Genomic DNA, 21,031 nt, shown 5'->3' on the forward strand with positions numbered 1-21,031 from the left:
ATCCATTGTTGATCTGCACACAGCTGTTGTCACGAACGTCGCACTCGCTTACGTCACTGTCATGAGACATTCTTCTTAACAAAACTCTTATATTTTAATTAATTAAAGCAACTTTAAAGGTCATTTTAATTTCTTAAACACATTTTCAATCAAATAACCTTAGCTAACTCCTACATTTTCCACTTGAATATTAAATGTTTGTTGCTCAAAAATAAAGCTGATAAAGAGGACAAAGCACGAAAAGCTTCGAATATCCACCCAAAAATAAGACCAGTGTTTAGCTGTGTTTCCTCCCTCCTGTTTATCAGCATTTTAGAGATAACGGAAAAGCCTCTGTGCAGGAAATCTATTCACTGGCAGACAGGAGAGGCATACCTTCAGCGAAAGCGTGAGGAACGAGATAACTAGATGTGTGCTCAAAGTGATGGACAGAAAGGCAGAGAAAAGATGACCGCTGTCATTTTAATAGCCTTGATACAGCAGAGCAAGCCAGACACCAAATATTTCCGTTGAGTCTTGTCGATTCATTAACAGTGTCATATCCATGTCTGCACACTTAATGGCAGCACACCGGGGGGAAAGCTGAGAGGTGTCCATTCAATTTTCCTCTTTGACTTATTATTGACTAAATGCCACTGCATCTGCACCTGGTACATCGTACAGTAGGAACAATCTGCAACCAGTATTGGGAACTTGTAAGTTTTACTTTAAAAATAAGACTGAATGTTTCAAAAAGTTATATAGAAGATTGTTTTGTTAACTTTTGTATTGCTAGTATAATAGCATAAAATGTTTTTGTTTCCATATCTATTATTTTTTTTAATCAACAGAAAACTGAAGTGGACACCAACATCTAGAGTCATGTAAATGCTCAATGGAGTGCCCAAACTGCATTTCCTTGAATGGTCACATGGTTGATTTATAGAGAATAGTCTGAAAAAGAGAAAATATCCAATGAACAGCAGTTCTCTGGGAGAAAAAGTCTTAATGCTGCTAGAGGTCACAGCAGAATGATCAGACTTCTTCAAGATGAAAGGAAGACAACAGTAACTCGACTAATCCCTCGTCAATACCAAGGTATGCAGAAGAGCATCTCTGAATGGACACAATGTTGTGCCTTGAAGCAGATGAGCCGCAGCAGCAGAAGACCAAACTGAGTGCCACACCTGTCAGCTAAGAGCATGAAACTGAGGCTGCAGTTTTCACAAATGGACAATGGAAGACTGAAAAATGTTGCCTGGTATGATGAGTCTCAATTTCTGCTGTGGCATTTGAATGGTAGGGTCAGAGTTAGGCATAAAGAACATGAAAGCATGGATCAATCCAGCTTGTATCAAGGGTTTAGACTCCTAGTGGTGGTATAATAATGTGGGGGACATTGTTTTGGCACACTTTAAGCCCCCTAATACCACCTGAGCATCATTTGAAATCAGTGATGTGGACGTGACGGTACACAGATTAGCATCATAGATGAGCTGCCAACAGATCTGCAGCAACTATGTCATGCTTTCAGGTTGTGGACCAAAATCTCAAAGGAATGTTTCCTGCACCTTGCTGAATGTTTGTCAGAAAGCATTATGGCATTTTGGAAGACAGTACGAGGTCCAGCTTGATACTAGCATACTCATGGTGTTTGAGGGATTTCATTTTTTTAAGGAATGTGCCACTGACAGGTTAGAAAGAAAAAATGGCAAGGCAAATGCCAACAACAACAAAAAAAAGTTTTAGCGACATTAAATAGTTCCAAACTGTAGAGGTTTTTTGGTATAGACAAGAATCTTCTGGATTTAGACTTTGTCTTTGTTCATGGAGACTCTGGCTTTACTCAGCATCCTTGACATGATGTTTGGAGACATCGTGTAAGTCTGCTTTGAGCAAAAGTAAAATTTTCATTGACATTCCAGCGAGAACCACAAGCGGTGTAGACAAACGTATCTCTGCACCTTCTCTCGATAAAATTATTTATTTATGGACTGCTGTTAATTTTTCCTCATTCCATGAATAAATCAAAACCTGTATTCATCGGTATGAGTAGGTGGGAGAGAAAATGAATGAATAATGATGTAAAAATTGCGTTCAAGGGCGTTTTGTCTTTGACAGTCGTGTTACAAGTCCGCTGGCTTTTTTGCTTCCTCTGTCATGCTTTCATCATGCAGCAATGATGACTGCGCACGTCCTCTCAAATGGTAAGGCGGTGCACATGCCCACAGCACACGCACGAACACACAAACATGTAAAGTGTGTGAAGGATAATCCCTACAGGGCTGATGAGTCAGCAGCCTGCGTCATCCTACGCTTTTCATCTCTGTCTGTCAGTCTCTCTCTCTCTGTATTTCCTCCTGTGAGGGTCAGTGCTGCTGTAAGACAGTGATGCAAAATACAAAGCTACTACATCTACTATCTCCATAAAGATTTTGCTTAAATCTACCCTAATCAGCATGTCAGATTCTAGCTGCAGGTTGTGAACATTAAATAAAGAATCAGGTCAGATCTGCTTGTGTGAAACTGTGCAGGATAAAGTCGAAGGAAATATTTCAAACAGGCATGAGAAGCGAATCCCAATCGTACTGCAGGATAGGAACGTGGGTAGAGTCTCAGTTCAGATTAAGATTCTTAGCAGCAATTCAGCAGGAACTCCTGACTCATTGTCTCCCCTCCTCTTCCCTTTTAATTATTTATACGTGCGAGTATGAGTAGGAACGAGTGACACTGGGGACCCAGCGTAGCTGAGTGCTAGCACGCACAGATATAATCACCCTGACTAACAACTATTTGCATGTTTCGATCCACATTCCGTGTACTGTGTGCAGAAATATGCAGCAGATGGAATCATAAATATTTTTATGGCATGGCTGCCTGTCTGCACCCTCTCTGCATGGGAAACACCAGCACAGTCCTAGCTTCTAGTCCAGATTCTGGTTCAAATCTTTTGTCATAGTTCACCTGTTGCAACAGTGAAATTTTACTTTTATGTGTAAAAATGAATTCCCAGGTTTGCTGTTAATTATTAGTAGTCAGGTCCACCAAATTCCAAAACTCTCCACATAATCCAGGTTATGTTAAAATCAGTTAGGCTCACGACTCCGTTGATTGAGCTCGGCAGCGTGCTATACACCACTGCATCCGACGCTTTCCATTGTGCTTGGTGATGTAAGGCTTGGATGCAGCTGCTCAGCCATGGAAAATCATTCCATGAAGTTTTCTATGTGCTGTTGTTGAGCTAATCTGAAGACCACATGAAGTTTAGAGGTCTGAAGCGATTGACTCTGGTGAAAGTTGGTGACCTTCAGCATCCATTGACCCTGGTCTGTGATTTCATGTGCCCTACAACTTCGTGGCTGAGCTACTGCCTCTCTTATTCCATTCCAGTTTGTTATAATACTACTAACAGCTGACCGTGAAATATTTAGTAGTGAGGCAATTTAACCACTGGACTTGTTGCACTATCACAGTGCAAATCCTATCACAATATTCACTGTGAGCTCCTGAGAGCGACCCATTCTTTTGAAAATGTTTGAGGAAGCAGTCTGCATGCCTAGGTGCTTGATATACACCTGTGGCCATGGAAGTGAAACACTTGAATTCAATGATTATGGTGGCCGAGTGAATACATTTGGCAATATAGTGTAGCAAACACACATATTTGTGTGGAGGATTCTCGTGTGATGGCCTGCAGTAGCATGGACACACTCAGGCACCTGAAATGCTTAAAGTACAGTTGGGAGGCTTCATTCTGTGGTATTTTGCGAATTACAACCCCAATTTTGGTTGTATTGATTGTTTCTGAAAAATAAATGTAAAAAATCCATTATAGCTTAAAAACAGGAGGGTCAGTCTTGTACTGTGGCCACAGTATACCTTATCAGCATACAGCTTGTGTCCTTCATTTAAAGCCTAGGGAACAGTTTAGCCGTTACACAAGGTTATTTGTGACATGAAGATTATAATAGCCTCTACACTATTCCGCACATTTATTATTTTATTTTGTTCGCAAATGTGCATGCGCACACAAACACAGATTTTTCCTGCTCTATTTTACAACCACAGCACCTGAGCCGCCTTTGTGCAATGTACCGAACAAAGACGGGAGATGCGTGATCATGTTGTTCCAAAACAGGAGGAGAGAAAACAAGAGATCCGCACCTGTTTGAATAAGAGGAGCTCATTCAAACAGGAGCTCTAAATGACGCGCGCATACATGCAGCAAAAATGATAGCAGACTTCTGTTGCAAAGGTGTTCCCTGAGCAGGTGGTGCTGCTGGATTATATTGACTGGGCTCGATCTTCTCACACTTGGAACTTAACATGTGCTCTGTTGACCTAAATGTTCAGATAACTGTCACAGAATGCTTTATCAGGATGTTCGCAGCATCTGCCACACCCAATAACTCTCAAGTGGCAGGACTCGGATTTCAACTAGCTCTTCCTTTAACGCATCAATAACTGTAAGCGATATCAAAACCACTGCATGTGAGTGCAACTGAAGGCACACCACCAAGCATGAGTGCACCACAAGATGCACACATATATGTGCCATAGCGAGGCCTCCTGCACCAACAACACCCTCGACATTTTTCTGTTCTTTTTCATAGATTATTTTTTACCAATGTGTCGAGAGACACTTGGGACATGCCAAGGTGGTTTCCTAGGCAACAGGCTCTGGTGTTTGCAGTGACATCGAGGATGCGGTGAAATTTCTTTGAAATCATCTTCACAGTAGCAAAATGATAGGGGTTATCTAGCCAAAGCCAGATGCATGTGAGTCATACCAGCCTGAACATGGCTGAGAGCAGAAGCGGCTCTGAATCCACATAAATACTCAGCTTTACCCTTCATATAACCAGTGGTTATTTTATCTTGTCATATCCATATACAGTAGCTCCACATTTGAACAGATGATACATAAACATGAATATTGGTTTATTCAGTAAGCAGTGTGAGTGTGTGCATGTATGTGTGTGTGTGTGTACGCGTGTTTGAGTGTGCAGAGCGTGATACAAGCCATGCTGCATGAGTTTACACATGAATGGACCACGAGAGCGCAATGGTTATTTATAGCTCCTTTCACCCTTCAGCAACATGTAAGGGGAGGGGGGGGGTTGTACCCACAATGCACTGCGCTCCATAGTAGCATGGCACCAATGTGGTGTGGCAGCCAAACAAAGAGGAAGCCATTGGGATTCAGACGCTGTGGAGGCTGGAAATGACATCTGAGGAACAAGCAGGCATCCCATATAATGTTGCAGTTACTGCTGGTGGACACAGATAGCAGCGCCGTATGGACGCTTTGGATTTTGGTGACACTTCACCCCGCTGCTGGTGGAGTTTGTAGTTTTGTTTTTTCAGGATCCCACATTCATTTGTTTCTGTATATTAGTGCTTTTTAATAATTGGAAAAACTTATTTTGATCTGGCATTAATGTCCTGATCTTATCTGCTATATCCTGTATAGTGGCTTGTCGCACTTAGCTTGTGTAGAAATATCTACATTTGTGTTGACACTTACAAAAAAAAAAAAGGCAAAAAAGTCCTGCTATATTCTTATGTTATGATACGATTTGGAATAAAAGAGAAGAAGTTTAAGAAAATGTGATCAAGCACAGTTACAGTGGGAGACAGGCACTTGGCTTGGTGGCGATTAGTAGGTATTAGCATGGTTAACTAACATGGTGTATTAGTTAGTGATATTACCTTTTTTAGCCTGACTGGCACTCATTAAAGGTGTGCGCTCAGTAAAGGTGGCGGATCAATTTAAATATCGATAGCATCCATACCAAGGATTTTTTTGGGGGGGGGTCACACCTATTATTTTGCCCCAGAAAAGCCGTACCAGATACATGTTTACACAGTACAATATAAATGTGCCCATAGACCTTGAACAGCCTGATTTACTGTGATGATAATATAGTCTGAAATGAACCTTCACTGTTCACTGGACTGGTTCATCGCTCATCATATGACTAATCTTTTCTGCCGGTGAACAGATCTGTTTTTGCCAGCTATATTTACTGATTAGTCTTCCTCTAATTACTCTAATTGTCCTTCCTCTTGCCCACATCCCCTGTATCTGAAAACTGCTGTTGCTATCTGAGATTTAAATTAAACAACAAAAGAAAAACTTACTTATATTAAATCAGTTCTGCCTTCTGTCTTGCTGTGGGCCTTTGCTACACTAGTCAGCTGTTTATTTCCCCTAAGTATGAGGGTCTTCCCTGTGTAAACAGAAAATTGTCTAGCTTGTGGATTTCTCTTGGGTGCAGCAAGTTGTGCTCTGAGGAAGGTTCAGCAGACAAAGACAAACATCTGTGTGCTGAACCATGTGCTGCAGCCAAGACATTTTTTGTTGTTGACTTTTTTTAAGGGGTTGTTGCACTTGTTTTTCTGACAAAGAAACATTTATCTGTGTGTTTGTTACAGAATTTGTGCCCAGAGGTGAGGAAGCACAGAAGAAACATGGTACACCACACATAAGTGTGCACATAGCACCTGATGATGTTATTTACTCTCTGAGGTCTAATTCAACATAGATGGCACCCTTTAGCAGATCATTACATGAACTACTACATACTTTTAAATACAAGCGCGTTCATGCTCACAGGTGTGCACACGGGTGCTCACACACACACAAACTACACCCTTTTTGGCTGCTACCTCAAAGCACACTGTGCGCAGTCGATCTTACGTGCTGCACAATAATGTTTAATATTTAGTATTTACTGTTATATCCCCATAGATCATCGTGATGTTGTTTATTCTATTGCTCTCGTTTTCTTCTGCTTGTTTTCCTTTTTTTTCCCGTTCTCAACAGGTGATCCAGGTGATTGATACATGTATTTTTTGTCTGCTTATTTTGTTGGTTTTTGTTTTTTGCCCTCTTCTCCGCTGTTTTTCTTTCCCTCTTTCTTTCTCCCCAGTCAAGTCTGTCCCGTATTTAGCAAGTGAAAATAAAATAAAATAAATAATAAAAGGTGAATCAAATAGACCATTACGGCAAGGCTGGGATGGTCCATTTGGTAAAGTAAATCCGTTGGGCATCTTTCTTCGCCTACGCCTAAGTCTGTGGCGCTTCATTAAGGTATTAAGGCAGACATGTATGTTAACTAATCATGTTATTCTTTTTATCCTCATTATATCACTATATGTGTTTTTTCTTCTTTTTCTTTGCAAGCTAGATATTCCTTCTGCAGAACAAAGTAATCAGTTACTATTAGCATCACTGTCTGATAAACACTTATTTACAGACTTGCAAGGCAAAACATTTCAGTGACCTCAAACTGCATCTGTGCTACAATTTGTTTAGGAACATTTAGTTATAAACCACAATGTACACATAAAATACACGTGATGTAACGTACACGTAAGGTGACAGGTTGTTAGCGGAGATCAGCTAGTAGTGCTTGTAGTATACAATATTTGTAAGGATTTGAATGTTAATAAAATAATTCCCAAAAGCTATATAGATACTGATACCCTAAGCAATTCATATATTAAGTTTAATCAAGATTCACTAACAAGGACTTAAGGAACAGACTACATACGTACATCTGATAATTATAGTAAGGTTATTATTATCATTATTATTATTATGCAACTTCATTGTCAAGATTTAGGAGAACAGTTTAATAATAACTAACATGATTACCAAAGGTTAGAGTTTTGGTCAGGGTTAGGGCCATTATCAATGATAACATTGAACTTAGTGGGTTAAACTAAACTCTTAAGAATCAACAGAAGCAGTAACAAACTACTGAAAACAATCTAGCCTTGAAGTAGTTTTGAAGTAGAGTCACATTTTCTTGTGACACTTTGCTTTTTATTGCAAATGTCAGATCCTGAAGCAGATAGAAGGAGCAGCCTAATAAAACAGCAGGAAACCCTAGCCTCCCTGCATTATTGATATGCAGCCCTGGGTACAGACATGCCCCTTTACTGTGGGAGATTCTGCTGTTGTTTACCTGCATACCAGAACAAAGGAGTGTACGCTTGCATCCAGTCCTGCCCATTTAAGCACAATAACCCCCTCTGCCCCAAAAGATTCATCTTCACTGTAATCGGCATGTTTTCATTCTCAGGCTAGCAAACTCAAGGGCACTGCGACCTCTAAAGAATATGAGTAATAGGCCTGAGAGGGAGGGTAAGAGGTGGGAGGAATTAAGAGAAAAGGAGCAAATACTTTCAATCTGGTGCTCACATTTAGAGTAGATGGTCGGATAACAGCGGCAAGGGGGATCCATAACCCGGCTCATTAATCTGGACACACACTGTTGGTAGAAGAGTGCACCTCCCACACATTGCTTGACATTAGAAAGACTTTCGGAGGCTTTTGCAGAGCCCCGCTGTGCGATCAGCGCAGCAGTACATGGCCAGCCTTCTCAACAACCTCCTTTTACTCTTGCACTTGTTCTCTGAAGCTCATCATTAGGCAAACACTGCACTCGAACAGTATACAGAAGAGAAGAAGAACGAGTGGGAGTAGAGATGATGCAGGAGAGTCTGAATAAATAAAATGAATATCACAGTCCATAACTATTTGGACATTGCGTCAGTATAATAAAAAGAAGAATTGTTTTCTAGACAGTTGGACACTTCTTCCCCAGCTGCACCATTTTAAGCAAAAATCTTTAAGAGTTATAAAGGGAACTGGTCCATCACAATTTCCCAGCACAAGAATACAGAATGGCAAGCTTGCAGGTAGAAATCAGAAAGCTTTTGTTGTTTTTTAGCTTTGAAATACAGTGAAATTATGAGTGAAGTTGGTAATGAAACCATGGAGAATGAGTATTGCTGAGTAAAAAAGCAAAAAAGAAGCAGGTAAACAAAATGTAAACACTGTTAAACTTGATAGAAAGAAGAAAGTGTGGTTAAAAAGAAGGAACAATTCTTGAGATGAAGCAGGCTCAAGGCTTGGGTACGTCTGGCTGCCAATGGAACTGCCAGCATGTTGGCACTTTTGGGTGATTGCACTGCGGACGAAAGCCACGGGACGGATGTAGAGGTATACGGGAACATGCTGACATGCTGTGTTCAGCCAAATGTGGCAAATGCTTTGGACAAAATTTCATAATTAAAAAATTCTAAATTGCTAAACAGGCAACTTTTAGCCCTTTTACATTAGTTTGTACTCCGGTTGGTTCTGCACAGCTTGAAACGTATTTGGGGTTTTCCATTAGGCAGTAATACCTGGTAATAACCAGAACCCTAAAACCACATTTTGAGCCTCAAAAATGCCTTCAAATTTTTCACGACCGGCATTTTGTCCCCAAATTGGTGACGGTTCGTCCCAACAGGTATAGTGGCATGCCAATTTTTGGTCACCACAAAGTTTTTTCAACAAACGCGCGCACACACACACTCACTCACACACTGTGACAACAGCAAGCTGTCGCAGGTGTCAAAAACAGTAAGATTACAGCACTAGATTGTACTCGTAGCTCACAGGATCTAACCGAAGCAGCATGAAAATGTACACTGCAGAAGCAGCCAGCACTTTCTGTGACGATATCCACACTGACAGCACAGGGTCAACAAGTGGAGGTGCTTAAAAAGATGTCACTTTGTGTCAACTTTACTGACATATTTCAGGCATGCCAAGCCTCTGCTGTTACAGAGAAAACTGGGCATGTCTTCAGCATTTCCACCATGCTTGGAATGAAGGCCAAGTCTCTGAATCCCACTGAAGATAAGCTAAGCCATGCTAACCTGCCTGTGGCTTCATATTTGCTACAGATACAGAAGTAATATCACTCTTTGCATCTAATGCTATGCGGGAAAGTGTACTTCCCAGAATGCTCACTCTGGATTAATCCCTCAGTGCAGAGACATGAATCTAAATTGTAGGTGTGAAGGATCGCCTGTCTCTCCATGTTTGCCCTGTGAAAGGCTAGTGACTTGTTCAGGGTTGCCATTCTATCACATTTGCACATGGAAAATCATAAAAACAAATATCCATAAGATGGATATTTTACAGAGATATTGTCTGCACTAGACCGCCTTTATTTAGGGCAAATAAAGTTGAACATTGACCATGTAAACGAATACAGACACGCTTCAAGCCCCTTCCCCCATCCTCCATCCTATGAGGAGGCAGGAGGCCTCTCAAACATGGTAACACATTGATGGTGACTCATGTTGTGGTAACAGCACCATAGCAGCCAAAGGGGACTCAGCATGCTGTTTACGTTTCTCCCCGCCTCCAACACACACACACACACAGAAGGTATTGTATCCTGTGTTTGCTCTAAGCAGAGTATAATCGTGTCTCTGGGTAAAAAAATGAAAAAACCCCTGTTCATCAGAGTGACTGGATTTAGAGCGGTGGGAGAGCTAGTGATAATGATTGCAGAAAAAAAATGGACAGAATGTCAGCTGTGACGCTTAATCAGGTCATTATAATCAACATTGCAAAGGTTTAAATATTGTGTAGATATAGAGAAGCAAAGAGAAGAGAAGAGCAGGTGGAACATGATGCCATACATTTCTGAAAATATAACCTTCAAACTGTAAACCTGTTATAGCTCCCTAAACAGCATGAGGATTAAGAGGTGAGGGGCAACATAAGCAGTGGCAGCTAGAGATGGAGGCTATTAGGAACAGCAGCAGGAGTTGTGGTGCCCGTCCCTGAAAACAAAGAAATCTTAATTTAGCAGATGTTAAAATCCTGTTACACTAGTTATCTAGTTGCTTCCCTTCAGGCTGCAGAAACCCTGTGTGTCCTCTGATCCACACGCTAGGCCTGTATCTAGTTGAAATTGTTGACCAACTGCGCAAAGAGATGCATTGAAGCACTGCTCATAAACTCCGAATTTCTAGGGCAGTGAAAAACAAAACGGTCTTTGCAGGTAATAACAAAACGGACCTGATGGTTGAAGTAGTTTTGTCGCAGTTGCTGTTTCACTGTGCTACGGTGGCAGATGTTGAGTAATCCACCGACTCCAATCAATCTAGGCAGAAAGAACCAAAGCGGCATCTTGAACACGCCCACAATGGAGGAGCAGCATCAGATGCGGTGGCATTTCTCTACTCAGCCGCCGCCTCTTTAAAATTCTAATATTTCAAAACAGCAGCATCTCACCGTCATCCCACACATCTCTGTTTCATACATTGATAAGTGTGGTGAACATGGCTTGCTTGTGTCATTTCTCACTCCACTGTGAACCTCTGAGCGTACGTGCATGCCAGCATGGCAGATGGCCACACTAATAACATTTCTACTGATTCATTTAAACTTAAAGTTAGGCTATGTAATTTACTGAAACATTAACACATTTGTAAAAAAAATACATTTAACCCCTAATTGTGCACATATAGTTCAGGAATTGTGCTTTCACACAGATGTCCTCATCTTCACACCAAAACAATGAGAACACCTGATATTAATTCTTTTTTATTAAGTTTATTTATATAGCACCGAATCACAACAACCGTCGTCTCAAGGTGCTTTATACTGTAAGGAACAGACTCTACGATAATACAGAGAAAACCCCAACAGTCAGACAACCCCCTATGAGCAAGCACATGTCGATGGTGGGAAGGAAAAACTCCCACTTAACAGGAAGAAACTTCCAAGAGAACCAAGCTCAGGGAGGGGCAGCCATCTGCCATGACTGGTTGCGGGTGAGGGGAACATTAAATGTGCCTGCTTGACTTTTCTGCTGTTTATAAAAAAATGCCAGAAATTCTGGTGAGCATATTTCCTTCCTCATAAAAGCTGGATTTTAAATTAGCTTAAAATCTCTTAAGCGTGTTTGCAGTGACTCTTTGTTTATGGCACACGTTCAGTGCATATTTAAGATTTTGTGCGACTGACACAAACTACCAGACTTTTTAGAAGTGATCTTTGTACACTGCTATAATCCTCATCCCCTTTAAAACTTTGGCCCATTAAAGCACTTGACTCCCAGCTGCACCTCCTCACTTGGATCCACATGCAAGTCTATTCATGCTGGGATGCTGCCAAAGGTTTGTGAATGCACACATGCAGACACGTGCTTGTGTGTTTGTGTGGAGGATATCAAGATCCATCTGTAAGACACACTCATAGCATGTGGGGTGTCGGGCAATCTGTGCTGCTGCCTGAGCACTAATCTTTTAAGAGTTTAAAAGACTTCCGATCTGCATCTCAGTCATCTGTCAGGCTCTTAAAATCTTTTTTTTTTTTAAGTGATATCAAATAGTTGCTAAGCCTCCACAGACACACTTTACTGAACTATTCATCATTGCGTTTTGTTTTCTCCAGCCTTTTAAAAACCCAAGGTAAAGAGGCATGAACCTGGAGACATGTCTGCTTATATTCTCATCCCACTCTTTTCTAATACCATCTATTTATTGTGCTTTTCATCCTCAGAAACACTACAGCACCTGATTCAGTCTGAATACAGTAACTTCTAATTTTCTCCTGTCTCTCTATCTCACTGCACGGTTTGGGGATCACAGCTTGTGGAGCTTACTGCCCTGGATGTCACTTGAACCAAACGAACACACATTTGGCTGTCAGTGGAACAATCCATGAGAGATATTTTTAGACCTTGAGCACACAGCTCCTAACACAAAGTGCCCTTTTACAATTCAGCATGTTTTCTCCCCTCCCTTTTTAAATGACTTGCAGAGTGAAGTTAGTACATGTTTAGTGTATCATTTTGCACTGACAACAGACTGACCAACTACAAACATTATCTATTCACTTGGAGAGGGACAAAAAATGTGCTGCTGTCAGGTTTCAGGCAGAGTGAGAAGCAGCGCATCACATTACAAGCCAAAAAGCTCCCAAAATGAAATACAACAAGGATTTCATATGCAAGAAGGCAATCAGTTATATCATTGCAGTATCTTTATGTTATTAAAATATGTAAATTGCTTCAGTAATAGAGTATCCTAGAGCCAAATACACATACATAAATCCATGTGATTGTGTGGATGACAGAGTGTATTTCCAGGGGTATTAATGGATGCCAAGCATGTCGATATAAAACAGGACTACAGCTAGGGATGGGTATCGAAAACCGGTTCTTGTTGAGAACCGGTTCCCACTGTTTCAATTCCTTGGAATCGTTTGCCACTTTTAAAAACGATTCCCTTATCGATTCCAGTCGCCCCGAATGATGTCATCACGTTGAGTAGCGTCTTTTACCCAGTAGGAAACACGGCGCCTGAGCGGCACAAACGCTCAAAAGTTTGGTTACACTTTATGAGAAAGGATGACAACAGGGCAACGTGCAATACTTGCAAAGTAGAGATTTCATCAAAGAGAGGAAACACTACGAATATGCAAAAGCATTTGCTCAAAAAACACGCGATTGCTTTCAACGAATGTCGTGTTTTTGATCCGCTCCGGACTAGCGAAGCTCAACCCAGCAGCAGCGGTAGCGTTTCCACGTCCTCTCCCGTTAATACTGCAGGTAACTAATCAATTAGCATTGCATATTATGTTAGCGTGATTTACCTTATTACAAAACCTGCTATTACTGTGCGTTGCATTTAGATAACCATGATGAGAGAGACAGAGTCTGGCTGGCTCAGATGCTGGCAGTTGTCGCTGCAGTCTACCGGTAGCGTCTCCTTTCAGGCCAGGATAGACGAATGTCACCCAGCAGTGTCTAAGTTTGTGGTCAAAGGCTTGCACCCATTTGCCACAGCAGATGCCCCCGATTTCACTTTGGTAAGTGAATGTGTTTAATTGTAGGCAGGGACATTACTGGATATTCTTGTGTAATTGCTACAGAATAATTTATGTTAAACTTTGTTATTGCTACAGGAGAATATTTATTTTATTATTTTACATATACATTTTTTTCCTGGGGACCCTGTGACACCTTATTGAAGAGCCATAGGCTGTGGATCTCTTAAGATCTCACTGTTGGGTTTGTAAGGCCATGTTACTCCTAAATTTCTATCTTGTTCAAAGAGAAGATATAAAACACAGTTCTAAGCTAATTGACTTTAGTGTTCTTCTTTTTTTTTAAAAAGAATCGATAAGAGAATCGATAAGGAATCGAATCGTTAAACAGAATCGAAAATGGAATCGGAATCGTTAAAATCTTATCAATACCCATCCCTAACTACAGCGGTGTTGGAGGATCTTGGCAACAAGTTTCACTGATGATTATGATGCATCTTTCTGCTAGCGGTAAAAGTAGACATTTTTTCTCCAAGCAGCACACTGGGTAAATGTCAGCTATGGGTAAAACAGGATGTAATGTCAAACAATTTAACCTAAGGCTGCTTCTCCTGCAGAACAAATTACCTTTGTCACATACAATGAAGCAGTTTCATTGAAAAAAACAGTATGAACTCAAGAGCTCCATGAATTTAAAATGTTAAATTAAAATAAGTTCAGCTAAAAGATTTTCAGGTCTTCTTTTTTTTTTTTCTTTAGCATGTTGGCACTTGTAGCAGAGATTTTAAAAGCTAAATGGTACTAGCTTAAAGTTACAGTAAGCTATGCTAATGCAACTTATTTGTAAGAGTTGAAACAAGGAGTTTTACCTCCATGCATGTTCTGCCTGTCACTGCCAAATTCATTTTAATATATAGTTTTTATTTATTTTTAATATCGTGGGGGAAGCATGTTTAAAATGAAATGTTTAGCTTTAACATAAGATAAAATAACCTAACAAGGCTGTTAGCTTAGTGTAGGAGCAAGCTAGGTGTTTTACTTCTGTGAATGGCTACAGACAGGTTTTTATGTGTGCAGTTAGGTCCACAAGCTGTTGGAAAAAGACACATTTTTGTATTTTTTTTGCCTATACACCAACATGGTAGATTCAAACAATCAATATGTGACTGAAGTGTAGGCTTTGCAGACTTTTAATAAAGACTGAAAATTAATTGGACAATTGAGTGACGAGTAGTTGAGGTGAGGCCTGTTCCCAGTGAAGCAGACGTCTGAAGTTGGTTTAAAGTGTTGAATTTGTATTTCATAGCTTATCACTGTATTTCAATATGATGCCAAAAGCACAAGACATAATAAGGCTGAAAAATCAAAATAAACCTATTAGAAAGAGAAACTAGGAAAAACTTTATGGACGCAGCCGAATCAACAATCTGAATTATTCTTAAAAACAAGGACCTGGCAGCTCAGCAACACCAAAAGACCTGAAAGACCACAGAAGACAACTGAAGTGGCAAATTATTTCCATTATTTAAAAAAAACATTTTCACAACATCTAACCCAGTCAAGAACATCCTCACACAGGAAGAGGTATCACTGTCACATAGTCTATAATAAAGAGACACCTTCATAAACAGATATATGCAGAGATTACAACAAGGTGCAAACCTCTGGTTACACTCAAGAACAGGAAGAGCAGATTAGACTTTGCCAGAAAACATCTAAAGGAAAATCTGCAACAAAAAAAATGAAGAAGAAGAAGAAGACAAAAAAAGTGGATGGTGAAACCAAGATGAACTTGCAGCTGAATGATGGGAGAAGTATTGCGAAAGAGAGAAACACCTCATGATCCAAAGCAACACTATCTGTCAAACACGGCGGAGGAAGCATCATGGCATGGGCATGTATGCCTGGACACTGATAGACAATGATTTCACCGTTATATTTCCAACCCTGGTGATTCTGTCTGTTTAAAATTACACAAACAATAATTTCCCTGTCAGGGGGCTGGGTCTGTGACAGAGTATTTTGGGTTATTTTGTATTAGTTCATCGTAGTTGAAGTTTAGTGTAGTTTATGTTATCGTCCATGTCTCCTTGTTTATGAGTCTTTTTCTGTTTGTCATATGTTATCTCCTTGTCTAGGTAGGTTCCCCTTGCGTCTCTCTCCTCTTTGTCCCTCTCTCACTCCGACTCTCTGTCTCTTGTATCAGTGTGTCCCAGTTCACGTCTCTCCATGTTTCCTGTTTTACTTTGAAAGTCTGTGTTTCCATGTTCAGTGTGTTTAGTTTTGCTTCCCCTGTGGCATCAGGTTCATTTTCATGCTTCGGTTCAGGTTCATGTTTCTTGTCACAGTTTTCAGATGTACCTGTTCTGATTCATGTTCAGGTACCATGGCATAGTTTTCATGTTAGTTTTAGTTCATCCCAGTTTAGATTTTAGTTTAGTTTTTCCCCAGCTCACCTTGCCTTGTTTTCTGTTTGATATCACCCTTAATAAACGGCTTGCTTTTTGTTATACTTCGTTTTTCTCTCACATGTCTGTTTTTGGGTCCACACCTCAAACACATCGGCAATCCCGGCCGTAACTCTTCCTCCATTAGTTTCTGTCTATATAGATGCCTATAACCTCAACAATTCAGTGACTTGCACTCACTGACCTCTCACCAGCTTGTTTCAATAACTTCCTAATGTTTCCAATTATTCCAAAACCAAATAAATGCACTAAATCGTTCATTTTGGGGGCAAAAGGTTCCTTGGATAAAAATCCAGTCAGGGATCACGGATTTCATTGGTGTAGGAAGAGGACTGAGGACATTCCATGTATTTCTATTTATGCCAAGTCTTTATGTTTCCCAGATGTGATGCATGGATGGTGTTTATATTATAGACAAATTGATTTTGTGTGTTGAATATCTTAATACAAGCTGTATTATATCATTGTGCAGAAAAAGCAAAAGGCTGTGTTATTCACATGTATGTGTTCAGATCAAATGCACAAGCTTGGTCTGTTTTTTGCATATTTATTGGCAAAAATACTTAAAGGCCTTGTGTCATTCATTTGCATCCTGAAAAAACCCCACTCTAACTGAAACCTCCACCTTTGCTGTGTTCACTATTATCTATTCTGCACATGAGTCATTGGAGAGTTCAATCTACTTTATGTATGGATGACCACTGGGGATATTGACAGTCCCTGAAATTGTGTGTTATCAGTAAATACAGCCCCATTCCATCCTTTCCAAAAAGCTAATAGCCTTTTTTAAAAATTGAATTGGCACCGCCTACTCCTTCATTTGACAACCCTGTTCGTGCAATGAAAGACATCTAGAAACTGCACCAAGAAACGAAAAAAGAAATCTGTGATAAATATGTTGGCAGTTTTTTCAGTGCTACCATAGAGGACAAGGTCTCAGGCAACAACCCCACCTGTGTGCTTAGTAGTACTGAAACTACTTTTAGCCTTTTAATTATGCAGTAACTAGCATAAGAGCAGCATTGGAGGGAGAGATAGCATGCAATCAGAGGGACTTTTATCTGTAAGTATCTGGTTGGAGACTTTGTGGTTTCCCTATTCTGGCTCTACACTAATGCACAGTCAGCGGGTGAGAGGCCATGTAATTATATATTAACTTTGGCTTGGTCAGTTAAGACTGAAAGCAGTTCCTGTTGGTGGTCTTTCGGTAGTACGTGTGTGTGTGTGTGTGTGTGTGTGTGTGTGTGTGTGTGTTCATACACGTGAGTATATACTATGACTTGAAACCCATCCAAGCATATTAAGACACGCTGGAGTAACGGATGTGGGGGTGGGGGGCAACCATCATGGCTTTGGTGCAAGGCCTAGTTGTGCATGACAAGGATAGATGGAGGGGTTACTTAGACGTAGATGTACTCACACTCCAAGTGTTTCTTCTTCGGGGCTGTCTGTTCGTGCGTGGTGGCTTTGCACACCGCTCGGCACACCTCGGATCCCGTCAGGCTGTACTGAGCCGCGGCGATGCGGTCCGTCAGCGTCTGCCCCGACATCTTCTCTCCGCGGAGTACAACCAGCAAGCCTCCAATATGGTCCTACCCCCCCCTACTCACACACACACACACACGCGCACGCCGGAATGAGCGAGCAGCCTCAGTAATCCCAGCCGCCCTCGAGAACACCACACAGACACAGGCTCCAGGAAAAGAAATATTAGGGCACTTTCTAAAGAGCCGCAATTGATTTGAGTTGCATAACAAGCGGAGAGCTGGTATATCCACTCAGATCTGCTGGATCTGCATGCGTTTCTGGAACAATCATGAACTGACTTTCTTCCCTGAATTCCAGTATCCGGTGATAACTACAGTCTATATGCAAAAAAAGGGGGGGAAGGGGGAAAAAGGAGAGGGCAAAAAAGTAAAACGCTAATCCAGGTTTTAATTCAGTGTTTTCCCCTCCGTTTTTTAATGAATTTCTTACTGTTCCGCGTTATGGTCGGACAGCCTCCCTCACAATGCCGTCCTCCCTGGATGATGCTTGTCTCTTGCCTCCCCTCCTCCCTGTCTTCCTTCCGCTTGTCTCCTGGATAATCCTTACCACCACCACCAGTCTGACAGTCCCTGAGTATCAGCGGGGCGTGCAGTGGAACATCATCATCATCTTCATCCCACACCATCCAGTGCAGCGTTTTTTTTCTCTGTTTGTTTGTTTTTCTCACTCTCTCCTTCTCCTTCTGCAGCCCTACGCTTCCTCTGCGCCTTCCTCACCGTCAGCTCCGGGGATGCGCGCTTCAAACCGGGTCGTTGGATGGCGGTGCTTTCGGTGGACTTACATCCTTCCGTTTATTTAATTATTATTTTATTTATATTTCTCAACACGCCCTGCCCCCTCCTTTGAGTCAGGTGACGCAGTGTTACCAACCCCACTGCAGCCTCTTTTATCGCGAGAGCTCAAGGGAGAAGCGAGAGAGGTGGGGAGGTGGGCGAATGGGGTTGCTGCGTGAGGATGTGAAGGGTTAATACAGCTACTCTACAGGGTTTTAGTGCCTGTCATGCTGCTTCCGTACTACGAAGGTCATAAGAAGCGCGCAGCTTCAGGGAGCACGATTTTATATAACCACGCGCAGCCAATCAGCGGATTCGGCCCTGTCCGTGGTGCTGAAGTCTTCTGGCGTCGTGCTCTCAATCACATTTTCTGATCAGCTGTATGCAGTTCTATCAGTCGTTTTTCATAAAAATGTACATTAAAATGTGTTAATGTACATTGGAAAGACCTACATATAAAATACAATACTTGTTCATGGCACTTAGAAATGTATTTTAAATATATTTATTTTTAATAGGGTATAATAACAGCTGTGACCTCTCTCCCATCTGACAGCGCTCATCTCTCAGTTATCAAATCAGACTACTCTGGAGAAAAAATGATGGGCAAGGATTTCAGTCTGCAGATGTGCAAAGCTGGTAGAGACATACCCTAAAAGACTGGCAGCTGTAATTGGTGGTTCTACAAAGTAGTGACTCAGGGGGCTGAATAATTACGCACACCCCACTTTTCAGTTATTTATTTGTAAAAAATGTTTGGAATCATGTATGATTTTCGTTCCACTTCTCACGTGTACACCACTTTGTATTGGTCTTTCACGTGGAATTCCAATAAAATTGATTCATGTTTGTGGCTGTAATGTGACAAAATGTGGAAAAGTTCAAGGGGGCCGAGTACTTTTGCAAGCCACTGTACGTAGCTGCTCAGGCTACTGTTGTTAGGACTCCCTTGCAGACAATGTTTATGTTTTGCTCCTCTCCTGCTGAGTGTCTACTCAATGTAGGTGGAGTTGACCAACAGGAACTTAAAAGGGTACCATCTAAAGTCCATACTGATACGGTCATCTCAGAGACAAACTGACCTCTTGACTGCCTTTGTGGTGTCGCTGCTTTGCATCTTAAATGGAATTATCTGACAAGAATGGCTTTCTGTGCAGTAGAGAAGTCTTTGCTTCAGTTTTGGTTTTAGGCATTTTCTAGTATTTTATTACCCCGTTACTGCACTAAACAGCAGGTAGGTGTGTCTGTGTATTGCGCTCACACATTTTTCTATGTTCTCTAGCATCAGCTGATAACTTAGTACTCGACCCTTTTTGAGTAACTGTAGTCATGGCTCGCTCCAGAAAAACAAGATTCCGATGACGACAAAGCTAATGTGGAAACCAACGGGCAATGCGGTAGTGGCTGTCTATCTTTTATACACAGTCTACACCTGCTCAGATGAGAATGGAGAAGAGACTGAAGAGACTTAGACTGAATGGCAGGGGCGTAGTGTAAGTTCTTTCTTAATATTTAGAAAGAGAACAACATAGCTGATGTAAACTTCTCATTAGAAATCTTTATTAAGTCACATCGATATGGAATGGCACAGCATTTTCACTTTATCCTAAAGGACTCACATGAAATGTTGAAAGTCATCAAAGCTGCTCCATATATACAAATAATTAAAATCAATAAAGTAGCTTTTAAAAGAAAATTCATTATAAAAAAAAAAGAATGTACAAACTCCTCCCCAAGTTTATAGTCCCATATAGTTTTTTTAATGTACAGGTTGAGGTTCACTAGTGTTGATCAGTTGTGTGTTAGTTCCCTCTCCCTCCGCTTGCTTTGACCTCACGTCTTGATGAGCCCCTCTAGAAAGTCTTTTTCAACCATCTCCTCAATGTTTTGTCGAGCTCGACTCCAGAACACTTTCTGGCTCTCCAGTTTGTGGCCCTCCTTGTGGCTGGGGAAAGAGGCATCTGTGCGGTTGTGAGCGTAGGCGGGGCCTGAGCGGCTGCTGGCCTTGCTGCTGAACACCTGGCTGAGCAAGTTGAAGAAGGGCAGCAGCTGCTCCATACTGCGGATCACGTAGAGGGTCAGCATTAGGTGACCTGGCTCCCAGGACAGGGTTTGGGTGGAGCAGTCCTCCTCTGGGTTTTTCTATGAGGAGGAGGCAAATAATTTACTGAAGCTGAATATTCACCTGCCAACCCGCAAAAACTACAATTTGCAAAACAGCCTCTTTTAACAAGCACTTTCCTCTTTGTAAAAGGCACTCATTTATCTTCATTATTTAATAACCTGTGCAGACAAGAGAAGATGAGATACCTTGGCTCGTTTCCTCAGCAGCTTCACTAGTCGGACAATGTAGGGCTTAAACTCTCTCTGGTGAATCCCCTGACGTCTCACTTCCAACCCCGAATCGTCTGACGCCTCTGGGATGAAGGCCCAGCGATACCTGTAATGAGGCGTGACATACTCAGATTGACTCAGAACAGCTTTAAAGGAGTGAAATTCACATAATCAATTATCACAATGTACCCTTCCACATCTCAAATACTGACACACAGGCACACACTTCTACCTAAACAAATTACAGTGGGGCAAAAAAGTATTTAGTCAGCCACCGATTGTGCAAGTTCCCCCAC

The 21,031-nt window shown here is 41.4% G+C and overlaps 2 protein-coding genes across 13 annotated transcripts in view; both read right to left on the reverse strand.

Moving 5' to 3' along the window:
• snap91a (synaptosome associated protein 91a) overlaps positions 1-18,449 on the reverse strand; it is a 57,611-nt gene extending 39,162 nt beyond the window's left edge. For 7 of the 8 annotated variants that reach the window (XM_013912949.1, XM_013912954.1, XM_013912950.1 and 4 more), the window contains exon 1: positions 17,501-18,449. In XM_013912949.1, coding sequence (XP_013768403.1) covers positions 17,501-17,630 — 130 coding nt within the window. In that variant the 5' untranslated portion in view covers positions 17,631-18,449. The remainder of the gene's footprint in view (positions 1-17,500) is intronic. The other variant, XM_013912952.1, reaches the window with a different exon arrangement.
• Positions 18,450-19,939: 1,490 nt separating this feature from the next.
• dop1a (DOP1 leucine zipper like protein A) overlaps positions 19,940-21,031 on the reverse strand; it is a 28,923-nt gene continuing 27,831 nt past the window's right edge. For all 5 annotated transcript variants that reach the window (XM_013912940.1, XM_013912941.1, XM_013912938.1 and 2 more), the window contains 2 exons: positions 20,712-20,841; positions 19,940-20,543 (listed from right to left, as the gene is read on the reverse strand). In XM_013912940.1, the coding sequence (XP_013768394.1) occupies positions 20,235-20,543; positions 20,712-20,841 (439 nt within the window). In that variant the 3' untranslated portion in view covers positions 19,940-20,234. The remainder of the gene's footprint in view (positions 20,544-20,711; positions 20,842-21,031) is intronic.

This window comes from Pundamilia nyererei, unplaced genomic scaffold (assembly GCF_000239375.1).
Source record: "Pundamilia nyererei isolate P.nyererei 1_Seehausen unplaced genomic scaffold, PunNye1.0 scaffold00109, whole genome shotgun sequence".
NCBI lineage: Eukaryota > Metazoa > Chordata > Actinopteri > Cichliformes > Cichlidae > Pundamilia > Pundamilia nyererei.